Source organism: Schistocerca americana, chromosome 4, assembly GCF_021461395.2.
Source record: "Schistocerca americana isolate TAMUIC-IGC-003095 chromosome 4, iqSchAmer2.1, whole genome shotgun sequence".
Lineage (NCBI taxonomy): Eukaryota > Metazoa > Arthropoda > Insecta > Orthoptera > Acrididae > Schistocerca > Schistocerca americana.
The window spans coordinates 471,252,437-471,277,046 of record NC_060122.1 but is presented as its reverse complement, the minus strand read 5'-3'; the positions used below and the strand labels follow the sequence as shown (position 1 = coordinate 471,277,046).

At 39.8% G+C, this 24,610-nt stretch overlaps 1 protein-coding gene across 1 annotated transcript in view; it reads right to left on the bottom strand.

Moving 5' to 3' along the window:
* Positions 1-24,610, bottom strand: part of LOC124612613 (serine/threonine-protein kinase PRP4 homolog) — a 152,279-nt gene that overhangs the window by 98,399 nt on the left and 29,270 nt on the right. The window contains exons 4-5 of the mRNA XM_047140906.1: positions 19,969-20,159; positions 1,413-1,699 (exon numbers count right to left, since the gene is read on the bottom strand). Of these exons, the coding sequence (XP_046996862.1) occupies positions 1,413-1,699; positions 19,969-20,159 (478 nt within the window). The remainder of the gene's footprint in view (positions 1-1,412; positions 1,700-19,968; positions 20,160-24,610) is intronic.

The following is a 24,610-nucleotide window of genomic DNA, read 5'->3' as shown; positions in this document are numbered from 1 at the left end:
GATTAAAACTGTGTGCCCGACCGAGACTCGAACTCGGGACCTTTGCCTTTCGCGGGCAAGTGCTCTACCATCTGAGCTACCCAAGCACGACTCACGCCCGGTGCTCACAGCTTTACTTCTGTCAGTATCTCGTCTCCTACCTTCCAAACTTTACAGAAGCTCTCCTGCGAACCTTTCAGAACTAGCACTCCTGAAAGAAAGGATATAGTGGAGACATGGCTTAGCCACAGCCTGGGGGATGTTTCCAGAATGAGATTTTCACTCTGCAGCGGAGTGTGCGCTGATATGAAACTTCCTGGCAGATTAAAACTGTGTGCCCGTCCGAGACTCAAACTCGGGACCTTTGCCTTTCGCGGGCAAGTACTCTACCAAGCACTTGCCCGCGAAAGGCAAAGGTCCCGAGTTCGAGTCTCAGACGGGCACACAGTTTTAATCTGCCAGGAAGTTTTATTTGTTCATTTGTTGACATAAACAATGATGATGATGATGATGATGAGTCCCATACCCCTTTACGGAGTGTAGGGGAGCGACGCAGGAGACCTGCACCGGCAAGGTCCTAGTGGAGGTGGTTTGCCATTGCCTTCCTCCGACCATAATGGGGATGAATGATGATGATGAAGACGACACAACAACACCCAGTCATCTCGAGGCAGGAAAAATCCCTGAGCCCGCCGGGAATAGAACCCGGGACCCAGTGCTCGGGAAGCGAGAACGCTACCGCGAGACCACGAGCTGCAGACCACATAAACAATATGTTGTTCAAATGACTCACATACCCTTCCTTTACCAATCACTAACCCTCTTTTTGTTTCATTTCTTCCTGGGAATCTAGCTTGAAAGAACCACATAAACTATTGAGCTTTTGTTGGGTGAGAACATGCTTGCTAGATGTCAATTAGAACAAGTTTTAGTCTTGTCTCTCAAGAAAAGTTATGATAAGTTTCACCACAGCGAAATGCTAAAACAATACGAAAATGTGCAACTGAAAAAATATCATAAACGATGAACATAAAACAAAAATAAGAGTTTTAAATTTAAAAAAAATTCAAATATTATTAAACATTGCAGTGAACAAGACAGCAGAAAAGAAAAATATTTTAAATATAATGTTTTGCTACTAATCTATGCAGATCTAAATGTCTCTCGTCACAATGTACACAGTGCTGCACATACGTGTATACAAAACATTTCTTAATATATGTTACTAAAACATACTGTTGCATTCCATTGTTCAACAGCTTATGCTCACAATGCTCTTAGCTTAATAGAGAATGGTAATATAGAATGATATAATTTTTGACATTTTTAATAGCCTACCAAAGAAGCAATCAACAGCAATGACACATTTATGCACTTACTAGTTGACACGTAATGAAATTATGCTACAATACCAATTAAATAAAGTCACTTACGAACTGGAGAACGGCTTCTGCTGCTTCTTCTTCTTGAAGATTCCTTGGCAATACCAGTTCTTCTACAAACATCATCCCTAATTTTTCTATCTGATGATCTTCTTCCATCATATGACCTAAGAGGAGATCTATCAGCAGATTTTCGTCTGGATGAACTATGACTCTCTCTGATTCTCTTCACATCTCGCAATACATCTGATGTGCTCCTTTTCCTGTCACGGTCTCTCTCTTCTCTGGTTTCTTTCCGTTTATCATCTCGTTTATCTTCTCTATGTCTGCTCTTGCTCCTGCAATGAATTCTAACATCAATACACAATTCATCAGTTTAGACATGCAATAACATTTTAATTTCAACAAAATGTTTGGCTCAGGGGTAAGTGCAGACAAAAAATCAAAACATCTGTGGTTCAATCACGTCTAGTCCAGGTAAGTCACTTATTGTTACTTTCAATTTTGGCAGTGACTTGTTAGTGTGAAACATGCCAAGTAGCATCTTGGTTTGAGTTCAAATTAAACTATAGGGTTCAAAAGCTAAGTTGGAGGAAGGCAAGGGCATACCGCCTCCTCTAAGGTCTGCCCAGCAAAGAATTAAACTTTAGCTCTTATCATCACACTCTGGAAAAAATCGTATTGCAGCTGAACAAAAATTTGTAAATATAATGTAGACAATAGTGTGAGAAATATTTTAAAAACATTCTGATCAAAAAGTGTTACTGAAACTAAAAGAGTAAAATACCATAAAACTTGCTACAAGAGAAATAGGCAGTTGTACTTATACAATGTATTATGGCAAATGGTACTCATTATTTTTCAATATAGTCTTTGTTTGAACATTTAGGACTTTCTACACCATAGGACTGAAGTCCGCATGAAAGAAACACATGAATAGTATTCATAGGCAAATCTTGAAAGCAATTTTGAATCATCTGTTATGAAAGGGTGCTTTGAATGAACCATATGTAACATAGTGGGTATCATTCCTGTATGGAGGGACGTTCAGTAACCCTCACCCACAGGGCCACAACTATGGCACTTTTCCTATCTCTCTGACATGGCAGTTAGTGATAACATTTTTTTTTAGAGCATTCAAGTGTTTGGGTTATATGTGACACACAGCTGACATGGGCTATAATCATGCACAGCACAATGGGGCTGCACATGTTTCACACAAATTTCTCCAATGTGTGCATCAATGTTCTGTTGTACAAACACCCACTTCATTCAGTAGGAATAGAATGGATTGAGGATATTTGTCATTTGTAACATTCTTTTTAACTGTTCTAAGATGCATCACTGTCTCACACTTGATCCAGTTGTAATTTATTCATTCTTACTCTATTAGACTTAAATGCATATCTGCCCCATAGGATGGAATATTGTGGATTGAAATAGCAAGGTGAATACAGATGCACCTTGACCATAGGGAAACTTAGGAAGTACCCACTTTCATACATCCAAAAAGAAGTGGAAGTGAATCACACAATGTAATTCTCTCTGAGATATTGAATTAATTGAGTCATGGATATTATCCTCGAGTTCCTCTATTGTGTGATGATTTTTTTGAGTACACTTTGTCTTTCACTGCACCCCACAAATAAAAATTGCGCGAGTTAAATCACGACTTGTAGCAGGTCAGATATTGTTACTAACCACTCTTTCATTGAACACATAAATTGCATTCAAAGAAACATTGGCCATATGAGCCCTTGCCAGATCCTACTGAAAAAATGAGAAGCTTCAGTCTCTTTCACTCAGTTTCATTAAAAAACGGTCACAAAATGTTTTGCCCATATCTTTCACCTTTAACTGTGCCATTAAAAAAAATGGGCCTGCTATTCTGTCACTACTAACTGCGCACCACATCTCTGTTTTCTGATCATGAAGGGGTTCCTCATGAAGCACAACAGGTCTATCTGCACTCCAATGTCGACAGTTTTGGGAATTAACATACCTGTGTAAATGGAATCAAGACTCGTCAGAAAACAGAATGAGGTAAGGATCTATTTCACTGTAATGCACTTGTTTTAAAGCCCATTTGCAAAACTTAACCCTCTGCACAGGATCACCAGGTCAAAGTTCTTGTACTACTGATACTTTATAAGGCCTCAGCCCAAGCAGCTTAGCACCTCTTTGTACATAGGTGCACGATATTTTTGTCTGCTGAGAAAGATGTCACAGAGACTTTTAGGGGAATTTTCCAGATGGTATGCAATGTCATCAAGATGAGCTTCTGTGAGCATTGTACGTCAGTGTTTAAAATTCTTGTCTTGAATTGTATGTCGTCGTTTACACTTCTTGTCTTGAACACTTTCCGTTTGATGAAATTTATTCACTAATTTGTGAACTGCATCATGGCTTGGAACTTGAACATCTGGAAACTTCTGTTCAAACAATCTCCGAACAGTAAGCGGACTCTGTATACACTCAGGAATTGTAAATAAACAATCGTTGTGGAATCGAATAATTTGCTCTTGTTATTGTTGCTTTCACAAACTTCACTATTGCACTCGTGATGCCTATTTCACTGCTCGAATGACACTAGCCAAAAAGGCATGTACGTTTGTATGGCCTTCCGGCTAAAACCCACAAAAAAAAAAAAAAAAGGGGAGGGGAGGCATAGTGTGGTCCTGCAGAACTCATTCAACTGGCAGGTGCAGCTTTCATGGCCGGTCTGCAATACCCCAGGCCTGCAGTCATCAGATAAATGGAACACCCTACACTTAGTCCTACTGCCACTATTTTCAGAAATGCAAAAATCTACTAAGCTGTAAAATCGCAGAGCTACCTGCAACATGACATAATTTCATAACCTGCAGCATCACCTGTCCTGCCCAACGAAAGATGTTGTTGTTGTGGTCTTCAGTCCTGAGACTGGTTTGGTGCAGCTCTCCATACTACTATATCCTGTGCAAGCTTCTTCATCTAACAGTACCTACTGCAACCTACGAGGGTTGTTTTGTAAGTACGGGCCATTTTTATTTTTTAAAAAAAGATACAAATACTTTTGTAAAAAAACTTTTATTTTCTGATTCTACACACTTTTACCTATTTTTCTACATAGTTGCCTTGTTTATTTAAGCACTTGTCATACCGTACAACAAAGTTTTTAATTCCATCTTCAAAGAATTCGGCCGCCTGCTCCGACAGCCAAGAGTTCACGGCCGCTTTCACTTCATTGTCGTCATTGAAGCGCTGCCCGTCAAGATGGTGTTTCAGGTACCGGAAAAGGTGAAAATCGCTAGGAGCAAGGTCGGGGCTGTATGGTGCATGGTCCAAAACTTCCCAGCCAAAAGAATCAATCAAATCCCGAGTCTTTTGAGAGGTGTGCGGCCTAGCATTATCGTGCAGGAGCAAAACTCCTTTTGTCAGCATGCCGCGCCTTTTGTTTTGAATTGCTCTGCCGAGCTTCTTTAGAGTTGCACAGTGGGCATCTGAGTTGATTGTCATTCCTCGTGGCATAAAGTCCACTAGCAAAACACCGCGCCGGTCCCAGAGCACAGTTGCCATAATCTTGGCTTTGACAGCGTTCGTTTGGCTTTGACCTTGACGGGTGAGGTTGGGTGTAGCCATTCCATCGATTGTCACTTGCTTTCGGGAGTGATATGGGATACCCATGTTTCATCTCCAGTGACAATTTGACTCAACATGTCATCCCCTTCTTCCTCGTAACGAATCAAAAAGTCCAATGAAGTGGCAAATCTCTTCCCTTTGTGGTCCTCTGTGAGGAGTCTGGGTACCCACCGAGAACACAGTTTCTTAAAGTTTAGGTTTTCAGACACAATTTTGTACAAAACCGATCTTCAAACTTGTGGAAATTCCAAAGAAAGAGTGGAAATTGTGAATCTTCTGTCCTCACGAATCTTTGTTTCGACTGCAGCCACCAAATCATCAGTGATCACATAGGGCTGGCCTGAGCGTTCTTCGTCATGGAGGTTTTGATGGCCATTTTTACTCTCTAACCCATTGACGCACTTTACCTTCACTCATTGCATTCAAGCCATAAACTTCCGTTAACTGACGATGAATATCTGCAGCTGATAGGATTCTTGCAGTCAAAAAACGTATCACTGACCATATCTCACACGCGGCGGGCGATTCAATAATCGTAAACATTATAAAGTAGCACAGCGATGCGTACACGTCAGCTACAGAGCTGCAACTTGCATCAGTGTGAATGGGAAGGATGCCGGCAAGTGGCGCGGTGGCTTGTTGCAGTGTCCGCGCGAACTACGGGACTATACGCGCGAACAGCCCTTACTTAAAAAACAACCCCCGTACATCCTTCTGAATCTGTTTAGTGTATTCATCTCTTGGTCTCCTTCTACGATTTTTACCCTCCGCGCTGCTCTCCAATACTAAATTTGTGATCCATTGATGCCTCAGAATATGCCCTACCAACCGGTCCCTTCTTCTAGTCCAGTTGTGCCACAAATTTCTCTTCTCCTCAATTCTATTCAGTACCCCCTCATTAGTTATGTGATCTACCCATCTAATCTTCAGTATTCTTCTGTAGCACCACATTTCGAAACCTTCTATTCTATTTTTGTCTAAACTATTTACAGTCCACGTTTCACTTCCATACATGGCTACACTCCAACAAATACTTTCAGAAAAGACTTCCTGACACTTAAATCTATACTCGGTGTTAACAAATTTCTCTTCTTCAGAAATGCTTTCCTTGCCACTGCCAGTGTACATTTTATATCCTCTCTACTTCGACAATCATCAGTTATTTTGCTCCACAAATAGCAAAACTCATTTACTACTTCAAGTGTCTCATTTCCTAATCTAATACCCTCAGCATCAGCAGATTTAATTCACTACATTCCATTATCCTCGTTTTGCTTTTGTTGATGTTCATCTTATATCCTCCTTTCAAGACACTGTCCATTCCGTTCAGCTGCTCTTCCAGGTCCTTTGCTGTCTCTGACAGAATTACAATGTCATCGGCGAACCTCAAAGTTTTTATTTCTTCTCCATTGATTTTAATTCCTATTCCGAATTTTTCTTTTGCTTCCTTTACTGCATGCTCAATATAGAGATTGAATAACATCGAGGAGAGGCTACAACCCTGTCTCACTCCCTTCCCAACCACTGCTTCCCTTTCATGTCCCTCGACTCTTATAACTGCCATCTGGTTTCTGTACAAATTGTAAATAGCCTTTCGCCCCCTGTAGTTTACCCCTGCCACCTTCAAAATTTGAAAGAGAGTATTCCAGTCAACATTGTCAAAAGCTTTCTCTAAGTCTACAAATGCTAGAAACATAGGTTTGCCTTTCCTTAATATAGCTTCTAAGACAAGTCATAGGGTCAGTATTGCCTCACGTGTCCCGATATTTCTACAGAATCCAAACCAATCTTCCCCGAGGTCGGCTTCTACCAGTTTTTCCATTTGTCTGTAAAGAATTCGTCTTAGTATTTTGCAGCCGTGGCTTATTAAACTGATAGTTCGGTAATTTTCACATCTGTCAGCCCCTGCTTTCTTTGGGATTGGAATTATTATATTCTTCTTGAAGTCTGAGGATATTTCGTCTGTCTCATACATCTTGCTCACCAGATGGTAGAGTTTTGTCAGGGCTGGCTCTCCCAAGGCTATCAGTAGTTCTAATAATGTTGTCTACTCCTGGGGCCTTGTTTCGACTTAGGTCTTTCACCGCTCTGTCAAACTCTTCATGCAGTATCATATCTCACATTTCATCTTCATCTACATCCTCTTCCATTTCTATAATATTGTCCTCAAGAACATCGCCCTTGTATAGACCCTCTATATACTCCTTCCACCTTTCTGCTTTCCCTTCTTGGCTTAGAACTGGGTTTCCATCTGAGCTCTTGATATTCATAAAAGAGGTTCTCTTTTCTCCAAATGTCTCTCTAATTTTCCTGTAGGCAGTATCTATCTTACCCCTAGTGAGATAAGCCTCTACATCCTTACATTTGTCCTCTACCTCTAGCCATCCCTGCTTAGCCATTTTGCACCTCCTGTCGATCTCATTTTTTTGACGTTTGAATTCCTTTTTGCCAGCTTTATTTACTGTATTTTTATATTTTCTCCTTTATCAATTAAATTCAGTATCTCTTCTGCTACCCAAGGATTTCTATTAGCCCTCGTCTTTTTACCTATTTGATCCTCTCCTGCCACTATTTCATCTCTCAAAGCTACCCATTCTTCTTCTACTGTATTTCTTTCCCCTATTCTTGTCAATCGTTTCCTAATGCTCTCCCTGAAACTCTCTACAACCTCTGGTTCTGTTAGTTTATCCAAGTCCCATCTCCTTAAATTCCCACCTTTTTGCAATTTCTTTAGTTTTCATCTACAGTTCATAGCCCATAGATTGTGGTCAGAGTCCACATCTGCCCCTGGAAATGTCTTACAATTTAAAACCTGGTTCCTAAATCTCTGTCTTACCATTATATAATCTATCTGAAACCTGTCAGTATCTCTAGGCTTCTTCAACGTATACAACCTTCATTTATGATTCTTGAACCAAGTGTTAGCTATGATTAAGTTATGCTTTGTGCAAAATTCTACCAGGCGGCTTCCTCTTTCATTTCTTTCCCCCATTCCATATTCATCTACTACATTTCCTTCTCTTCCTTTTCCTACTATGGAATTCCAGTCACCCATGACTATTAAATTTTCGTCTCCCTTCACTATTTGAATTAATTTCTTTTATCTCATCACACATTTCATCAATCTCTTCGTCATCTGCAGAGCTAGTCGGCATATAAACTTACACTACTGTGGTAAGTGTGGGCTTCGTATCTATCTTGGCCATAACAATGCGCTCACTATGCTGTTTGTAGTAGCTTACCCACATTCCTATTTTTTTTATTCATTATTAAACCTACCCTTGCATTACCCCTATATGATTTTGTATTTATAACCCTGTATTCACCTGACCAGCAGTCTCGTTCCTCCTGCCACCGAACTTCACTAATTCCCACTATATCTAACTTTAACCTATTCATTTCCCTTTTTAAATTTTCCAACCTACCTGGCCAATTAGGGGATCTGACATTCCACGCTCCGCCCTGTAAAATGTCAGTTTTCTTTCTCCTGATAACAACATCCTCCTAAGTAGTCCCCGCCCGGAGATCCGAATGGGGGACTATTTTACCTCTGGAATATTTTACCCAAGAGGATGCCATCATCATTTAACCATACAGTAAAGCTGCATGCCCTTGGGAAAAATTACGGCTGTAGTTTCCCCTTGCTTTCAGCCGTTCGCAGTACCAGCACAGCAAGGCCTTTTTGGTTAGTGTTACAAGGCCAGATCAGTCAATCATCCAGACTGCTGCCCCTGCAACTACTGTAAAGGCTGCTGCCCCTCTTCAGGAACCACACGTTTGTCTGGCCTCTCAACAGATACCCCTCCGTTGTGGTTGCACCTATGGTACAGCTGTCTGTATCGTTGAGGCACGCAAGCCTCCCCACCGACGGCAAGGTCCAGGGTTCATGGGGGGGGGGGGGGGGGGGGCGAAAGATATATAGCACAAAACTGGATAAGACTTATCACGAATACATCCACCACAAAAAATATTTGGGGGAGGCATGGAATCCACTATGAAAAGATGTCAATAATTATTTATGTAATTCTTTGCTGTGATGCATGGTGATACATTTGTGAAACAGCAGCTTGGGAAGCCTTCATACAATAAATTATTTGGGCTAAAAATATAATGATTCTGTATTGTAAACAGTTTCTTCTTGGATGCAAAATTTACTCCAGCTGAAATTGTCCATGGCATCATTTTGTTTTTACATTTTGGTGACTCTAAAACTTGAAGGAGAGCCCTAAACTACTGATTACTGAGGTTTATGGGAACCACAAGTTTCCGTGTGGCATACGATGGTATTGAATTTAGCATATGTTAAAATTCAGGAGTAAGTAAGAAACACGTATTCTTTTTGTCTTCAAAAAAAAAAAAAAAAAAAAACCCCTGCACTGAGATACAGGCCACCAAAGACGACACTACAAACACCATTTTGAAGATGCAAATTTTGGAAACATTTTTAAAATGCTGTATCTCTGTAACAGTTCTAGATATTTTGTTAGAGTTTTTTTTTATGTGAAAGATAATTGCTTTATGATTACAAGGGTATCCTCCATTTGGACATATCTGTCAAAATTCTTTTAGTGTAGCCATTTGATTTTTTTTTTTTAATTTACAGAATTTTTTTCCAAAAGTGCCAATCCAGAAAGGTTAGATTTTTTTTCTGTTGATTAGTACCATGTAGTACTATATTCTTTGTAAAGGAGAGCTTCCACTTTTAAGGTGGACAGGTTTTATTTTTTAAAATATCATTTTTTTTAACTTTCAAGGGTAATGAATATCTTCACTGAAGTCGTTTCTTACTTAATTTCGTTGTTACAATGTTTATTTCTATTGTCTTTGTTGCAGTTATCACTTTCTTTGTTGCAGTTATTTCTTTTCACTTTCATTGTTGCAGATATTTCTTACACTGTGTTATAGTTTCTCGTCAGTTTCTTTGTCATGGTTGTTCACTGCAGGTTTCTGCATTGTAGTTGTTCAGTCCTAATTTGCTTACTGAAGAGGCTTCTAAGAAATATGACACCATCCACCAAGTTCTGTGTTTTCGTGAGGAATTTGCCAGTTGACACAGTTGCAGTGTGTTTTGTGAAAAGGACTGTTTGAAATGTCTTCCGACTGGGACCACAGGAGAGTGAAGTGTACTGACTATTTGCATATCCATAAAAGAGTGATATGTAAGACAAATAAAAAAAACAGACTCTGTTCAGGTTGGGATTAAGTGTTTTCATTTGAAGACTGTTTCAAAGTGAAAATGTTTCCAGTGACGACTTTTTGTGTTCTAAATCTTTTGACAGAACAAGGCGAAACCTCCCATGGTGCAGATGATGCAGATGTTGCATCAATAGACGAAGAATTAAATACCCTGAATCAGTGAACTACAGGGGTACATGTTTAGTGCTGTTAAGAAACAGTGGTCAGAGATGCCGAGTCATAAGCTCTATGCATCAAGAAAGCGCAGAGAAATTACTAAAGTTATGCATAAATACACTACAGGAAAACTGACCCACACTCTTCAAAGCAGAATATCCATCTTCAGAAGAAAATGAACCAAAGCAATCTTGCACCTCTTGCCAGGAATTTTCACAAATATCAATTCAGCTGTTGAATATTGTGCATCCTACAGTGAAAACATTTAAGTTGTAACTATTATTCCAGAGACAATTTCAAAGAAAACAATTTTTAGGCACGCTGTATCAGTATCAAAGTACATGGTAGACAAATCAAGAAATGTGAGGTCTGTGACAGGAGTCTTTGGAAGACCAGATCCCTATTATGGTCATCCTGTAGGAGCTGCTAAAGTTCAAATAGTGCAGTCATTTTATATGGAAGATAAATGGGACTGTACTCGCCAGAGTGCCAACAAAAAAAGACACTATAAGTGTAACAGTTGAAGGTCAAAAAGTTTTGAAAGTGAAGAGGTACATGACTTGCAGTATTAAAGAAACTTTTGCAATTTATAAGAGCAACTATACAACTTCACATACTGGAAGATCAAAATTTTATGCACTACGACCTAAGGGGGTGGTTCCACACTCACCTACAGATCTCTGTGTGTGTATGCAAATTTTGAACTTTTGGTGGTAACCTTTAATAACTTACTGGAGAACGTGACATACGACACCTCGGTTGGGTGTGTGAAATCATTAGTAGTCTGTGACGTACAGCGAGAGACTTGTTTGTTTCACAAATGTGGTGACTGCCATGGAAAGGGAGGACTGTCTTTACGGACACTTGGTCTGGAAGACGTACCAATAACTCTGCAGAAATTACATATACAACATGGGAGGAAAATAAAGTAATTAAGAAAACTGTTGCCTTTGACAGTTTCATTGATGAACTTGGTAAATGGTCAGTGAAAGCAGTAAAACACCGGCATCTGAAAAAATTGCAACAACAACACGTTGCAGAAGTGAAAGGGTGTGTACTGGCTAAAGAACTATGTTTAGTGTTTCACTGTGATTTTGCTGAGAACTGGTCTTTAATTCTCCCACAAGAAGTACAAGGGTATCATTCGAGTAATGACCAGGTGACCACAAGTGCTGCAGTTACAAGTGATGACACAGGACGTGAGTCAGCACATGCTTTGCTACCAATGCGCAAAATTCTTCAACTACAAAAAGGAGCAGAGTAGATCATCATCATTTCTGTTGGTGCTCCTAGTCATTTTAAAAATTGTTACCAGTTGTTTGAATTGAGTTAAGTTGCTGGTGACAACTGACTGGGTATACAGTGCTACTGGTCATGGGAAGGGGCCTTGCGATGATTTAGGCAGCCTGATGAAGCACCATGCTACAAAACAATCATTCGAGATCAAATACAGCTATAATTCAGATGCTGAGGATGTTACTTGAGTCGTGAAATCTTACACATCCACAGCCCTCACTCTTCTGTCCAAAGAGGAAATCGAAGAATTCTGTGAGCAGAAAAAAGAAGAATGGTCCAATCAAACCATTCCTGTGAAAGGAATTCAGAAGACACATTTTTGGGCTCAAAGTGATGGGTGAACTCATATTGCTCGCACTTAACAGAGCAAGAAAGAAGAAATTTCATTCGTTCAACTAACACTTCAGAAACAGCAGGGTAATATTCAAATTCACAACCACAGAAGGGGGATGTTTGTGGCGTGTGTGTATGATTGTGACTGGTGGATTGCAGAGATTATAGACACCGGTTATGAGTTAAACGAAATTGTAGTGAACTTTATGCTACCACATGGATCAGCTGCTGGATACAGGTTTCCAGCTGAAGGACAGCAACAACGCCATCAGTGCTCACTTCCTGTTCACAATGTTTTGAATATAGTAAGTACTCCAGTTCCTATTGGTTTAACAGAAAGGCATCACTCTATAGCAAAGGAAGGTACTGAAGCAGTAGTTCATTGAGTGTCCACAGAAGTTGTTTAAACTGAACCCTTTAAGTCTTTTGACCTTTCACATACATTTTGGAACCATTTAAAATGCTTGAAAAATGAGTCTCTTACTCATCTTTCAAAACTAACATTATGTTACATAAGGCTACGTTTTGATTTTTATGAGCCTGTTACACGATAGTGTGGTAATAAAACAGCTTTCATGTTTGGCAAAAATTTCAATTGTTTATAAAACCTGTTCAATCTAAAAGCAGAAGATCTCCTTTTCAGGGAATGTAGAACTACATGGTACTAATCAACAGACAGACAGAGAGAGAGAGAGAGAGAGAGAGAGAGAGAGAGAGAGAGAGAGAGAGAGAGAGAGAGAGAGAGGGGGGGGGGGGGAAGGGAGGGAGAGAGAGGGAGGGAGGGAGGAGGGGATGGAGGGAGTGAGGGAGAGAAAATCAAAATTTTATGGACTGGCATTTTTGAGAAAAAAATTTTCCCACAAATTATAAAAAAAGTCAGAATGCTATAGTAAAAGAACTCCTAATGGAGGATTTCTTTGTAATCATAAAGCAATTATCTTTCAAATAAAATAAAAAAAGAGAGAGAGAAACAAAATATCTAGAACTGTTACAGAGATACAACATTTTCTACCAAAATTCAAATCTTCAGAATGGTATGTACAGTGTCATCTTTGGAGGCCTGTATCTTGGAGCAGAAATTTTTTTGGAGAAAACAAAAAATACGTTTTCCTTACTTAGTCCTTCATTTTTACATATGCTACATTTAATAACATCTGAGACTGTGAAGGTAAGATTTTTTTCCTAGCCTGCCTGAATTGACATGGACTATGCGCTAAGTGAAATTCCCTGATTTCCAGACAAGTTTTAATATTTCTTCCCGACAAATATTGAGATCTTGAGGGTATGTAAAGACATAAGTTGACAAAAAGATGTAAGGACTTCTGAATTTCTCCCCCATGTGAGCAAAAATCTTAAGTACTAACATCATCTATTGTAACGAGCTGTTTTTAGATGGAGAAAGCAAACCAAATGGTATATGTGTATCATTAGACCACTGTTGTCATTTTATTTCAATAAAAAACATCTCATGACAAAAGTGCACATTTCCTTGGAGCACAAGATGGATTTAAAATACCTTCACTGATTTCAGAAATATCCTCAAATTTACTTGTGGTGAGACAGTTGCAATTCCTGTAATCCATCGCCCATGGCCTGTGGCCCATAGAGGAGCACATCGGTCCTGGGTACATAAATAAACCACGAAAATCCTCCACATTACGCCACACACAAACAGACCCATCCTGCGGGCAGATCAGTGAGACTAGTTCTGACAGGCAGGCCCTGCACATTAGTGGAGAACAATGAGCTTCCGGCCTATGGTTTTGGCCTGTCGTGGAAATCCACTCATATGGCCAACTACTCACGTGTCACAGACATCATGTTCACGAAATGAGACCGCTGCGATCAATCCATGCAACAGATAACTGCACAAATACTGTGAGAATCAATACTAATGAGGATAGGTAGCAACTTACCGTAAAGATGATTGCTGAGCCGCAGACTGGTGCGTAGGAAAAACAATCACAATATCACAACTAAATTTTCGGCCATAGCCTTTGTCAGAAAATGAGATCGCACACACATCCACAGAATCACTCATATGCAATTCATGCACACATGACTGCCTTCTCTGGCACTGTGCAAACAATCTCTCAGAATCAGATCCAAACAAACCACTCCTCATGCCTCCCTGCCTCTCGTCGGCAGCTGCTAGGCTAGTGGCAAGAAGTCATGGCAGCTCTGACTGCAAGCTGAGGGGAGTGGTAGGAAGGGGAGAAGCAGTAACAACGAGGGAGCAGGGAAGCTGCGCACATTCTCAGCTCTGCCCAGCCAGTGATGATGTGTGACATCTCAGTAACAAACCATTTCATATACTGAGACAAACATGAGATTTTTCCAGAACTTTTTTTCAGATTTCCCTGATACTTCCCTGGCACATTTGAAATTCATGATGCTTCCTGATTTCCCTTGTGACAACCCTGTGTAGACATCAGTGCCCAAAACTAGACATTCAAGCTATGCAACTGTTAGTACCCGTAAAGTAACAGTTTTGGATAGATCATTTCATGGGGAACAAATATGGGTGGGCTGCTCACTAACTCACACTGAGTGGTAACTCACTTTAGACTGGGTGGTAACTCTACGTCTGAACTAAAGATATTATGGGTGACACAGTAACTTCTACATGACATGACAGGCAGGAGACTCAAGTCACCATTGGTATGTGAGCACTTACAAACTGTACATCTTGATCTCAGGCTCTAAGGTTTATAAGCACTAAGATCTGCATTGAGACTATTATGATTACAGCTCTGCCAAAGATTAACATTGTTCATGTGTCTCACCAGACTCTTTGGGCAGCAACTGTGCTGCAAGTAGGGCTGTCAGAGATTCTGCTGCCACATTCAAATCCTTGAGACAACAACATTCCACCTGAGAGGAAAGAATATTGCGAGTAGTGGACAGAGTGAACTCAGGCAATGGTATCAGGCCATGGGGCATGCCTAGCTACTTCTGATCCTGCACTTTTCTACATGAAGTATGGCAAAAAGACACCAACATGGATCTTAGGAACTCAACAACTCCTATCACTATTTATTCAGTTATGATCTGCAGATGAGGGTGTAGAGTTGGAAGATGACTTACATTAACCCTTCAAAGCCAGTAGTTTCCGGGCGCATGCCTAGCCTACTGGCGGTAGTTTATATGGCTGGCTGGCCCCAGAATGCAGCGTTTCAGTGAAATTTCTCTAGGATGGGAATTACTTGTCCAAATGCTACAAAAATTTCAGGAATTGGTATCAATACATATTAATTATGATTAAAACATACATTTTCACTTAAAATGAATTCTGAGTGTGGTATATTTTGAAACAATCTTCAAAACAAAGTCCTACACCACAGTCCTTGCACCACAACGATGTTTCCTTACGTTTCCCTGTCTTCTTGCAGCAGCCTGCACATCTCTTTGTAGGCTTAATCTTCTTCTCTGTTGGTGGGATCTTCTCAATGAAATGCCTTGCTGTAAGCCGTTCAGGCACAGGAGTTTTTGAAGGTCGCCCTCATCGAGGTGAAGTTACATTCTTCCCGTTAATTTCCAGCATTGTGTTATGAGCAGAAGCCTGAAATTTATATGAGTTTCTTCTGTTGTTTTTTCGCTAGCACTGTAAACAATAAAAGCATTGTGCACCGCAACATTCATCAGCCTTCTAAACATTTTCATATACCACTTTACACCTTTCTTCCTTTCCATGAGAAAAGGTTGTAGTTTCTGATCCTTCAAATCTACACCATCCGTAAAACTATTGTACTCTTTTATGCACCGAGGCTTTCTTACCTCTTTGCCCCTTTTGCTTGCCGTAACAACTGCATCATTATGAAATGTAGAAATAAAGGCAACCTGCTTTTTATCCACCCATTTCAGTACCATTACACTGTGTGAATAATATGCTACGAGTTCACCTTTCTTCAGTTTTGCACGTCTCAAGGCATCAAGTACATTCTTACTATTCAGTCGAAATGTGCCAGCTACATTCATACCTCTTTCCTTCAAAACGTGGCACAAAAGGATGCTGTTATAACAATTGTCCATCCCAAGCGTATGGTCTAAGTTGAAAAGAGGCTCAACAAGCTTCACTACAATCCGACTGGTTTCCAGGGTATCTGCAGAAAGATATTTAGTTTCTATTTCTGTGGAACTTCCTGCATAAATAATAAATTGCCATAAATAACCTGTGGAAGATTCGCAGATCTCATAGGACTTTATAACAAACTTTGCTGATTTGAGAGATAGATAGGTTTTTATTGCCAGCCTTCCTTTCCATAACGTAAGAGATTCATCAACAGAAATGTTTTCTCCCATGTTGTATGTATTTCTACATGTATCATTCAAGTGCTCAATGATGGAACCCAACTTGAACAATCTCTTATTGCCTTCAAATTTATTCAGTTCTTCATTAATTACAAAATGAAGGAATCTGCAAAGTAGATCAAACCTGTCTTGTTGCATACTCTGGTAAAAAATCAGCATGCTCAAAAGTGGATACTTGCTGAAATACAACTTTATGGATGGCTTCTGAATAATTTCCATCAACATCTGCTGTGCGAAAAACATACAAAGCTTATCGTTGTCAGTATCTACCCAGTTACGTAGTCTAGAATGAGGTTGTAGAGCAGTCTGTTTTTGTATACAATCTGCAGCATAACGGTTAGTTTCACACACGACTGTTTCTACAATGGTTTTACTGAAATAGAGCTTGAACGCTTCAGGTGCAGAATCTACCTGTATCACAGGTTCACATTTACCAACGAATGGTGTTTTCAAAGAGACATAAGAACTGTCAACTCTTGCCATTCCCGGTCTTCTTCATTCTGTGCGCGTTTCACTGGTGCACCTTGTTCGATGTCATCATCACTGTCTGCCATTTCTTCTTCACTTCTTTCAGGTGTTTCTTCCAAACAGTCAAAATCACTTTCATCGTCAACATCTAGATCACTCCCGCTGTCATTTATACTATCTAAACAATTCGTCGGTTCATTGAGAACTGTGAGAATTTGCTCTGAAGTAAGACTGCGCAAAGTGTTTAGCTGCATCGTTTTGCATTCAAGAGTGTTGCTCGTACTGTAAGCTACAACACGTTATTTCTCCCGACTGCCTCACTTCATGACAAAGATCTTCGAAGAAGAGCAGCACAAATATGTCTATAGTTAGCTGACAAAGTAGTATTGGCTGTCGTCAACAGATGGCAGAGCAATACAGTTTTACCTCCGAGACTGCAACTGGCGAGTACGTGGTCAGGATGCCGCCAGTGCGGACATTCGCAGCGCGCGTGTACGTACTCGGGCTCCCAGCCTGAGGGGTTAAGAAACCTCATAATTTCAGGCTGTAGCTGATGATTTTTCATGCCTGGTTTTAATTTGAAGTTTATAATGATTGTGTTAATAGGGGTACTCAATGAGTGATCCGTAGGATTAAGTAATGTTGGGCAATATGTTGCCACTGAACTGTGAGAGAGAGGATGGTAAATAAACTAGGGACAGAGAGTGTCCTGCACAGCATCTCTGGTGATGTGGCATTACATCAGCCACGTAAGAAGACAACCATCGGTTGACCCCAAAAGGCAACACATACATATAGGTAACAGCATTTCACTGAAAGTCTTTAATTGATTTGCTGGTAAGTCCTTTTCTGTTAACCTGGGTACACAGTGAAAATGCTAAGGAAAGTTCTGCAAGAACGTAAATAAGTTAGGATTGAAGGAGGCCACACTCTGAGTAGTACACACTCTGAGTAGTAGAAGCGTACAACCATCAACAGGCAAACAAAAAAGAATGGCCGGCCGGTGTGGCCGTGCGGTTCTAGGCGCTTCAGTATGGAACCGCGTGACCGCTATGGTCGCAGGTTCGAATCCTGCCTCGGGCATGGATGTGTGTGATGTCCTCAGGTTAGTTAGGTTTAAGTAGTTCTAAGTTCTAGGGGACTGATGACCACAGATGTTAAGTCCCATAGTGTTCAGAGCCATTTGAACCATTTTTGAAAAAAGAATGAAAAGTTTGCTAGGTTTTAGACAAATCCTTTAATGAGCTAGAGTACATGTACATGGACACCACTGCCGGTGAGTTTGTACATCACACAATGGCGATGACATGGAGGTGTGGACTGGGAGGGGGTGACAGTACAGAGGAAGGGGAAACTTGGATGGATAGTGTGGATGCAGTGGGTTTACTGAGATTCTCCACTAACCAAATGTACACACACCTTTCACCCAAGTGTCCCCCCTTCCTCTGTCCTGTCATGCAGTCCCAAAACCGTGCCTCCATGTCATTGTCATCACGTGCTGGACAAATTCAAGGCTCTGATACCCATGTGTTGTCATATCCCCATGCCATGCACATGCTGCCTTTTCCTCCTGCATTCCTATCCCATACAGCTGCTGCCTACCTCCATTCTGCCAGCTACCCATCCTCGCACTTTTGGCCTCTTTCTCCCTCCACCAACCTTACTCAACACAACACAACCCCATGCCTCAGTCTACACACCGAAATGCAGTCTCAGCATATTCAGCGAGATTCATGAACCACCTGTTACTGATAGTTAATAGCACCAAGCTGCTAAGATAAGAGTATTCTCTCATATTGTGGACTAAATGGTCACAAAGGCTGATTTATGTCATGTGCATTCCATCATTTCACATGGAATTTTTTTTTGGGGGGGGGGATTCTTCTCTTGCTCTAAATATCTCCCATTCCTCAGAAAAGAGTGATTCTAATCATTTGCAGTTCAAGAACCTCTGTTAATAATTGTTTAACCAGATGGGAATACTTATCACAGATTACCAATTCACATTTTCACTTATGTGTTTCATTACAAAGAACCCCACTCTTTGAAAACAATTCTCCAGTCAGTATGCAAGACGCTACATCTAAGAATGACATACACTACCAATAAAAAAAGCTGTCCCTGGTTCAGAGTGGGGCTAAGTACACTGACAAGATTTGTGACTGTCAAATGTTAATAATATTTTATGCAAATCAGGTATTTTCACTGTATAGTGTAAATATGTATTTTTATTATATACATTTTACTGAAATGATTGCCCAGTATTGTAATAACTATGTCTGAGAGCTGTTCTGAATGTCACCCTTAAAATATGTAGTGACAGTCATATTTGGTTTTATTTTTAATATGTAGTATCTATTTGTAAATCTGCTGAGAAATAAACTGCAATTGATTATTTACATAAATATGTGTAATAATAATAATAATAATAATAATAATAATCTGTACAAGATACCAAGGATGGGATTGTGAGCATCAAAAGGGACGAGACGAAATAAAAGAGTTATTTAAAGAAAACTAGGGATATATTCTCAATTACAGGATACAAAAAGGGCTAGCCCTAGGGGTTAGGTAAAGACTGACTGCCAGGGTCAGATTTGAACAAAATAAAGGAATAAGAAATGGGAAAGATGGCAGTTCACACTTGTGTGATTGGTGGCCAGTCCTAGAAAACAGGATCAGAGGCAGATCATGCAGCCTCAAGTTTGTGGATGCATGCAAATATTTTGCAAAGTTTCTGCACTGTTTATGTTTTTTATCATTATGTTTTAAATGCATATTAAGGCTTGTTTGCACACATAGTATTACACATAGGTATTAAGACATTAAACTACAGCTGCCTTTAATCTGAACATTGGTATGAGCACTGCAGTGCTACACTAGGCATTGTGGTGGTACGATCATGTCTTCCTCTGACCTTTGAACTGACTTACCCACCTAGTTAACAAGTGGGCCACTGCTTGAGGTAGACTCTGGTCCAAGGCGCAACTTGGAATTTTTCACATCAACAAACACTGCTTGATGTGAAAGAAATGTTAAGTGCATACAAAAATCCTCGGACAAATCAAATTTCCAGCCGCTGGTCTTTACATCCATCATCTCGAATTAAATGCTGAACAACACTAACCTGCCAAACACTATTGCACTTAGGGGGGACCTACAACTACAGTAGTCTTTAAGTACGAGACTGATGCAGTTGGTCCATAGGTAAACACAGAAAACTTACCTGCTATGCCGACGTCTCTTCCTTTCATGTTTTCTCTTACTTGAATGCCCTTTTACGTCAGAGTCATCATCACCTAAAGTTATTATTTCAGGAACTGGTTTAGCATCTCCACGGAGTTCAGATCGATCATCATCATCATCTTCATCATCTTCTTCAGACATATATGCTCCAAGTCTCGCTTGAAGCAGTGCCTGAACCAAAATTGCAAAAGATAGAATTTATTCCACAAATTTCCTCAGCTAGGCATTTATACCAAACATAGGTTAAGTTAAGAATAGAGACTGTGCTACGGAAGACAACGCATTTAAAAGATCACCACTACAGTGAGCATATTTAACAACTTTGTGATATCTGACCACAATTTTTTTCCAAGCACAACAAACATCCTGAGTTTATATTTTAACTGGGAAATGAATTAGTTGAGAAATTAACTTCAATCTACCACAACAATTGACATATACTTGCTACGATAAACCTCGTTTCTTCATGAGTGCAACATTTTGGCTTTGCATATATTTTTTATTATTGTTGGGTTATTTCTGCATAATAAAGTACTTGGTCCAACAATGTACTTCCATTAAATGTCCATGACACACAGTTTTAATCTATCAGGTAAGTACAAACAGCATGAATGATTCATTTTAGTTTCTTAGTTTTCTATGATTGAAAATGCCTACATCTGAACACACCAAGCGAAATTAAACACTTTACCAAGCAGCACAGTCCAGTAATAGAAGATATACTGAATAGCATACATTCATGTCTTTTGTCATCTGTCGGTTCACACCTGAAACATTTGAACCTGCTTACTGTATTCAAGCCTTGGATTCTCTTTAGAAATTTTACCCGCCTCCCCCCCCCCCCCCCCCCTATCCATTATCTTCTATTACCAAATCGACAGTTCCTTGATGCCTCGGGATGTGTCCTATCAACCAATCCCTTCTTTTGGTCAAGTTGTGCCATAAATTCATTTTTTTCCGTAATTCAATTAAGTACCTTTTCATCTGTTATCCAACCTACCCATTTATTCTTCAGGGTGGTTCTATAGCACCACATTTTGAAAGCCTCTATCTTCTTCTTGCCTGATTTGATTATTATTCATATTCCACTTCAAGATTGATGTACTCCAGACAAATATTTTGAGAAAGGCTACCAAACACTTAAACTGATATTACATATTGACAGATTTGCAAATATGCTTCACTTGTTTCTGCCAAGTCTGCATTTTATATCCTCTCTACTTCAGTCATCATCAGTTAGTTTACAGTCCAAAATGCAAAACTTCATCTACTACCTTCGGTGTCTCATTTCCTAACCTAAATTTAACAGCCTTACCTAATTTAATTTGGCTACATTCCCTTTGCCTTGTTTTACTTTTGTTAAGGTTCCTCTTGTAATCCTTTCAAGACCGATCCATTCTGTTCAACTGCTCTTCCAAGACCTTACCCATCTCTGACAATTACACCATTGGCAAACCTCAAAGCTTTTCTTTCTTGTCCCTGAACTTTAATTTGCTATAGAAATTACTTCTCAGTTTCATTCACAGTTTGATGAACATACAGAATGAATAATATGAAGGATAGGCTAGAAGCCTGTCTCACCCCTTCTAAACTTTGGTTTCCTCTTCATGTTCTTCAACTCGTATAACAGCAGTCTAGTTTCTGTGCAAGCTATAAATGAACTTTTAGTACTATAAATAAATTATCCATATTTTAATAAATTATAAAGAATCTTCCAGTATTTAATCCTTGCTACCTTCATAACATCAAAGACTGCAGTCCAGTTCACAGTGTCAAAAGTTTCTCTGAATTAACAAATGTTATAAATGCAGGTTTGCCTTTCATCACCTTATCTATGTCAGCCCCCAGTAGCTGAATGTTCAGCGTGTCAGAATGTCAATCCTAAGGGCCCAGGTCCGATTCCCAGCTGGATCAGAGATTTTCTCCACTCAGGGAATGGGTGTTGGGTTGCCCTAATCATCATTTCATCCCCATCGCCGCGCAAGTCGCCAAAGTGGCATCAAATCGAAAGACTTGCACCCGGTGATCGGTCTACCCGACGGGAGGCCCTAGTCACAAAACATTTACTTTTTATTTTATTTACCTTATCTACGATGAGTCATATGATCAAAATTGCCTTGCATGTTCCTGCTTTTCTCCAGAAGCCAAACTAACATTCGCCAAGTTCGGCCTCTACCAGATTTTCCATTCTTCTATATATAATTTGTGTAAACATTTTGCAATCACGACTTATTAAACTGAATGTTTGGTAGCATACACACCTGTCAGCACCTGTCTTCTTTCAATTTGCAATTGTTACATTCTTTGTGAAGTATGGTAGCACTTTACCTCCATCATATATCTTGCACACCAGGTAAGAATTAGTTTTTTGTTGCTGGCTCTCCCAAGAACCTTAATAATTCTGAGGGAATGTTATCTATGTCTGGAGCCTTGTTTTCACTCAGGTCTTTCAGTGATCTATCAAATTTTTCTCACAGTATCATATATACTGTATCGTCTTCGCCTACTTCCTCTTCCCTTTCTGTAATACTGCCTTCAAATCTGCCCCCCTGATATGGAAATCTATATATTCCTTCCAACTTCCAGCTTTCTCTTCTTTGCTTAGTAATGGCTTGCAATCTGAGCTCTTGATATTCATATTATTACTGCTTTTTTTTCCAAATGCTTCTTTAATTTTCCTATACACAAGATATATCTTGTTGGATATATCTTTCCCCTAGTTATGCATGCTTTTACAGCCATGCATTTGTCTTCTATCCACTCCCGCACAGCCATTTTTTGCTTTCTGTCAATCATATTTTTTAGGCATCTGTATTTCCTTTCACCTGCTTCATTTGCTGCATTTTTACAATTTCTTCTTAAATAAATTACATTTGGCAATCCAGAGTAATCTGAGGATTTCTACTATGCCTTGTCATTTTACTTATGTGATCCTGTGCTGCCTTCCCTATTTAATCTCTGAACGATACTGTAACGACGTTCGCCCAATTTCATTTCTTCTTTGTTGTCCTTGGTGTCGACGTACTGGCTGAAAAAAATGGGGGGTGGAAGTGCAGTACTGTCTACTGTAAACGATGTAGCCAACAGGTACACATTTGCGTTTCACAGTTATTTACTTTCACTTTTCACAACCCCCTCCCCTCTCCATATACAAACTTAATATGGCCAGTGCACAATTGTTTCACTTTCGATAAGCCTCATTAATAGTTTTCAGGCGAACCTCCACATAATGCTACAATAGATTACTGTTAAATATCTATGAGCAGTAAAAACATAACCACGTAACTCACAGTTCTTCCGGAATAATCAGGTACGTATGAAACAGACACTGTCATTGTTTCAACACGCGGCCTAATTGTGTTACACATATTTCAAGGTTACATTGATACATTGATGCTGTTCTAACCAACATAAGTTTCTTGTCTGAAACCCAACTGTGGACTGACTGTCTCGTGACCAAAAATGGGGCCGTTATATATATCCTCACAATAATAGGTACCAAAGCTACACCTTGTTCAAAGTTAAATTTACAGAAATTACAATTAAAACTTAACTCATTAAATTAAATCAATACATCAAAAAATTCTGTCTTTTTAACAGTTTCTTCTACTACAAAAGTTAGGCTGAATTATCTGTTTTAATCATGAAACTAACAAATATAAGCATGCAAACAATAGTTTGCACAAAACTGTTAATTACTTTGGAATTAATGAAAGAGCCACCTTTGCTAACATACTACAAAGAGGTTGAAATTATTACACAAACTGACAAATGCCAAGGCACAGCAGCAGCCAAGCTCACTACCAAATAAGACAGGTCAACCAGAAAGAAGAAGCTTTTAGAGAAGTAGGGTGGCAAAGAAGGTTACACTGACTATGCTGCTGGGCACTTTTGAGCATTAATTTAAAAATATGAGAGAGTTTTTATCATTTTAAATGTGATTTAAAAAGCTATTTGTGATGGCTACATAAAACATGACCCATTTTATTACAATATACTATACCTATAGCCCACTGACTTTAATAGGTGTTAACTGGGAGCATATATGTACAAATATTCACTATAACAAACAGCATATGTACACAAACACACACACACACACACACACACACACACACTAGGTGTGATTCAGAAGTTTCAAGACTGATTAGTAGGGGAGCACGCACGGACCAGTTCCGCCGAGTGGGGGAAGTAGTGGGGGGGGGATTCTCAGGGATCGAACTGACATTGCAGCAGTTGCCTCCGGAACCCTACAGAGTGCCCATCGTTTGCAGCATGAATGCGTGTCACTGACCTCGGTCGAAGAGGCGGAAATGGAGCAGCATTTAGAGCAGCGTTATGCGATTAAGTTTTGCGTGCGATTGAACAAAACCGCCACGGAGACTCTCAGTATGATTCAAGAGGCCTTTAAAGAAGAAGCCATGTCCCGTGCAATGGTTTTCAGGTGGCACAAATGTTTCAAAGATGACCACGGGAATGTTGAAGACGACAAGCGCTCTGGGAGGCCTTCATCAAGCCGAATGGATCAAAATGTGGAGAGAGTGCGGGAACTTTTAAACAGTGACCATCGTCTTAGTTTGAGTGCTCCGCTGCTTGAGAGATTGAGTTCGCCACGTCCGCCT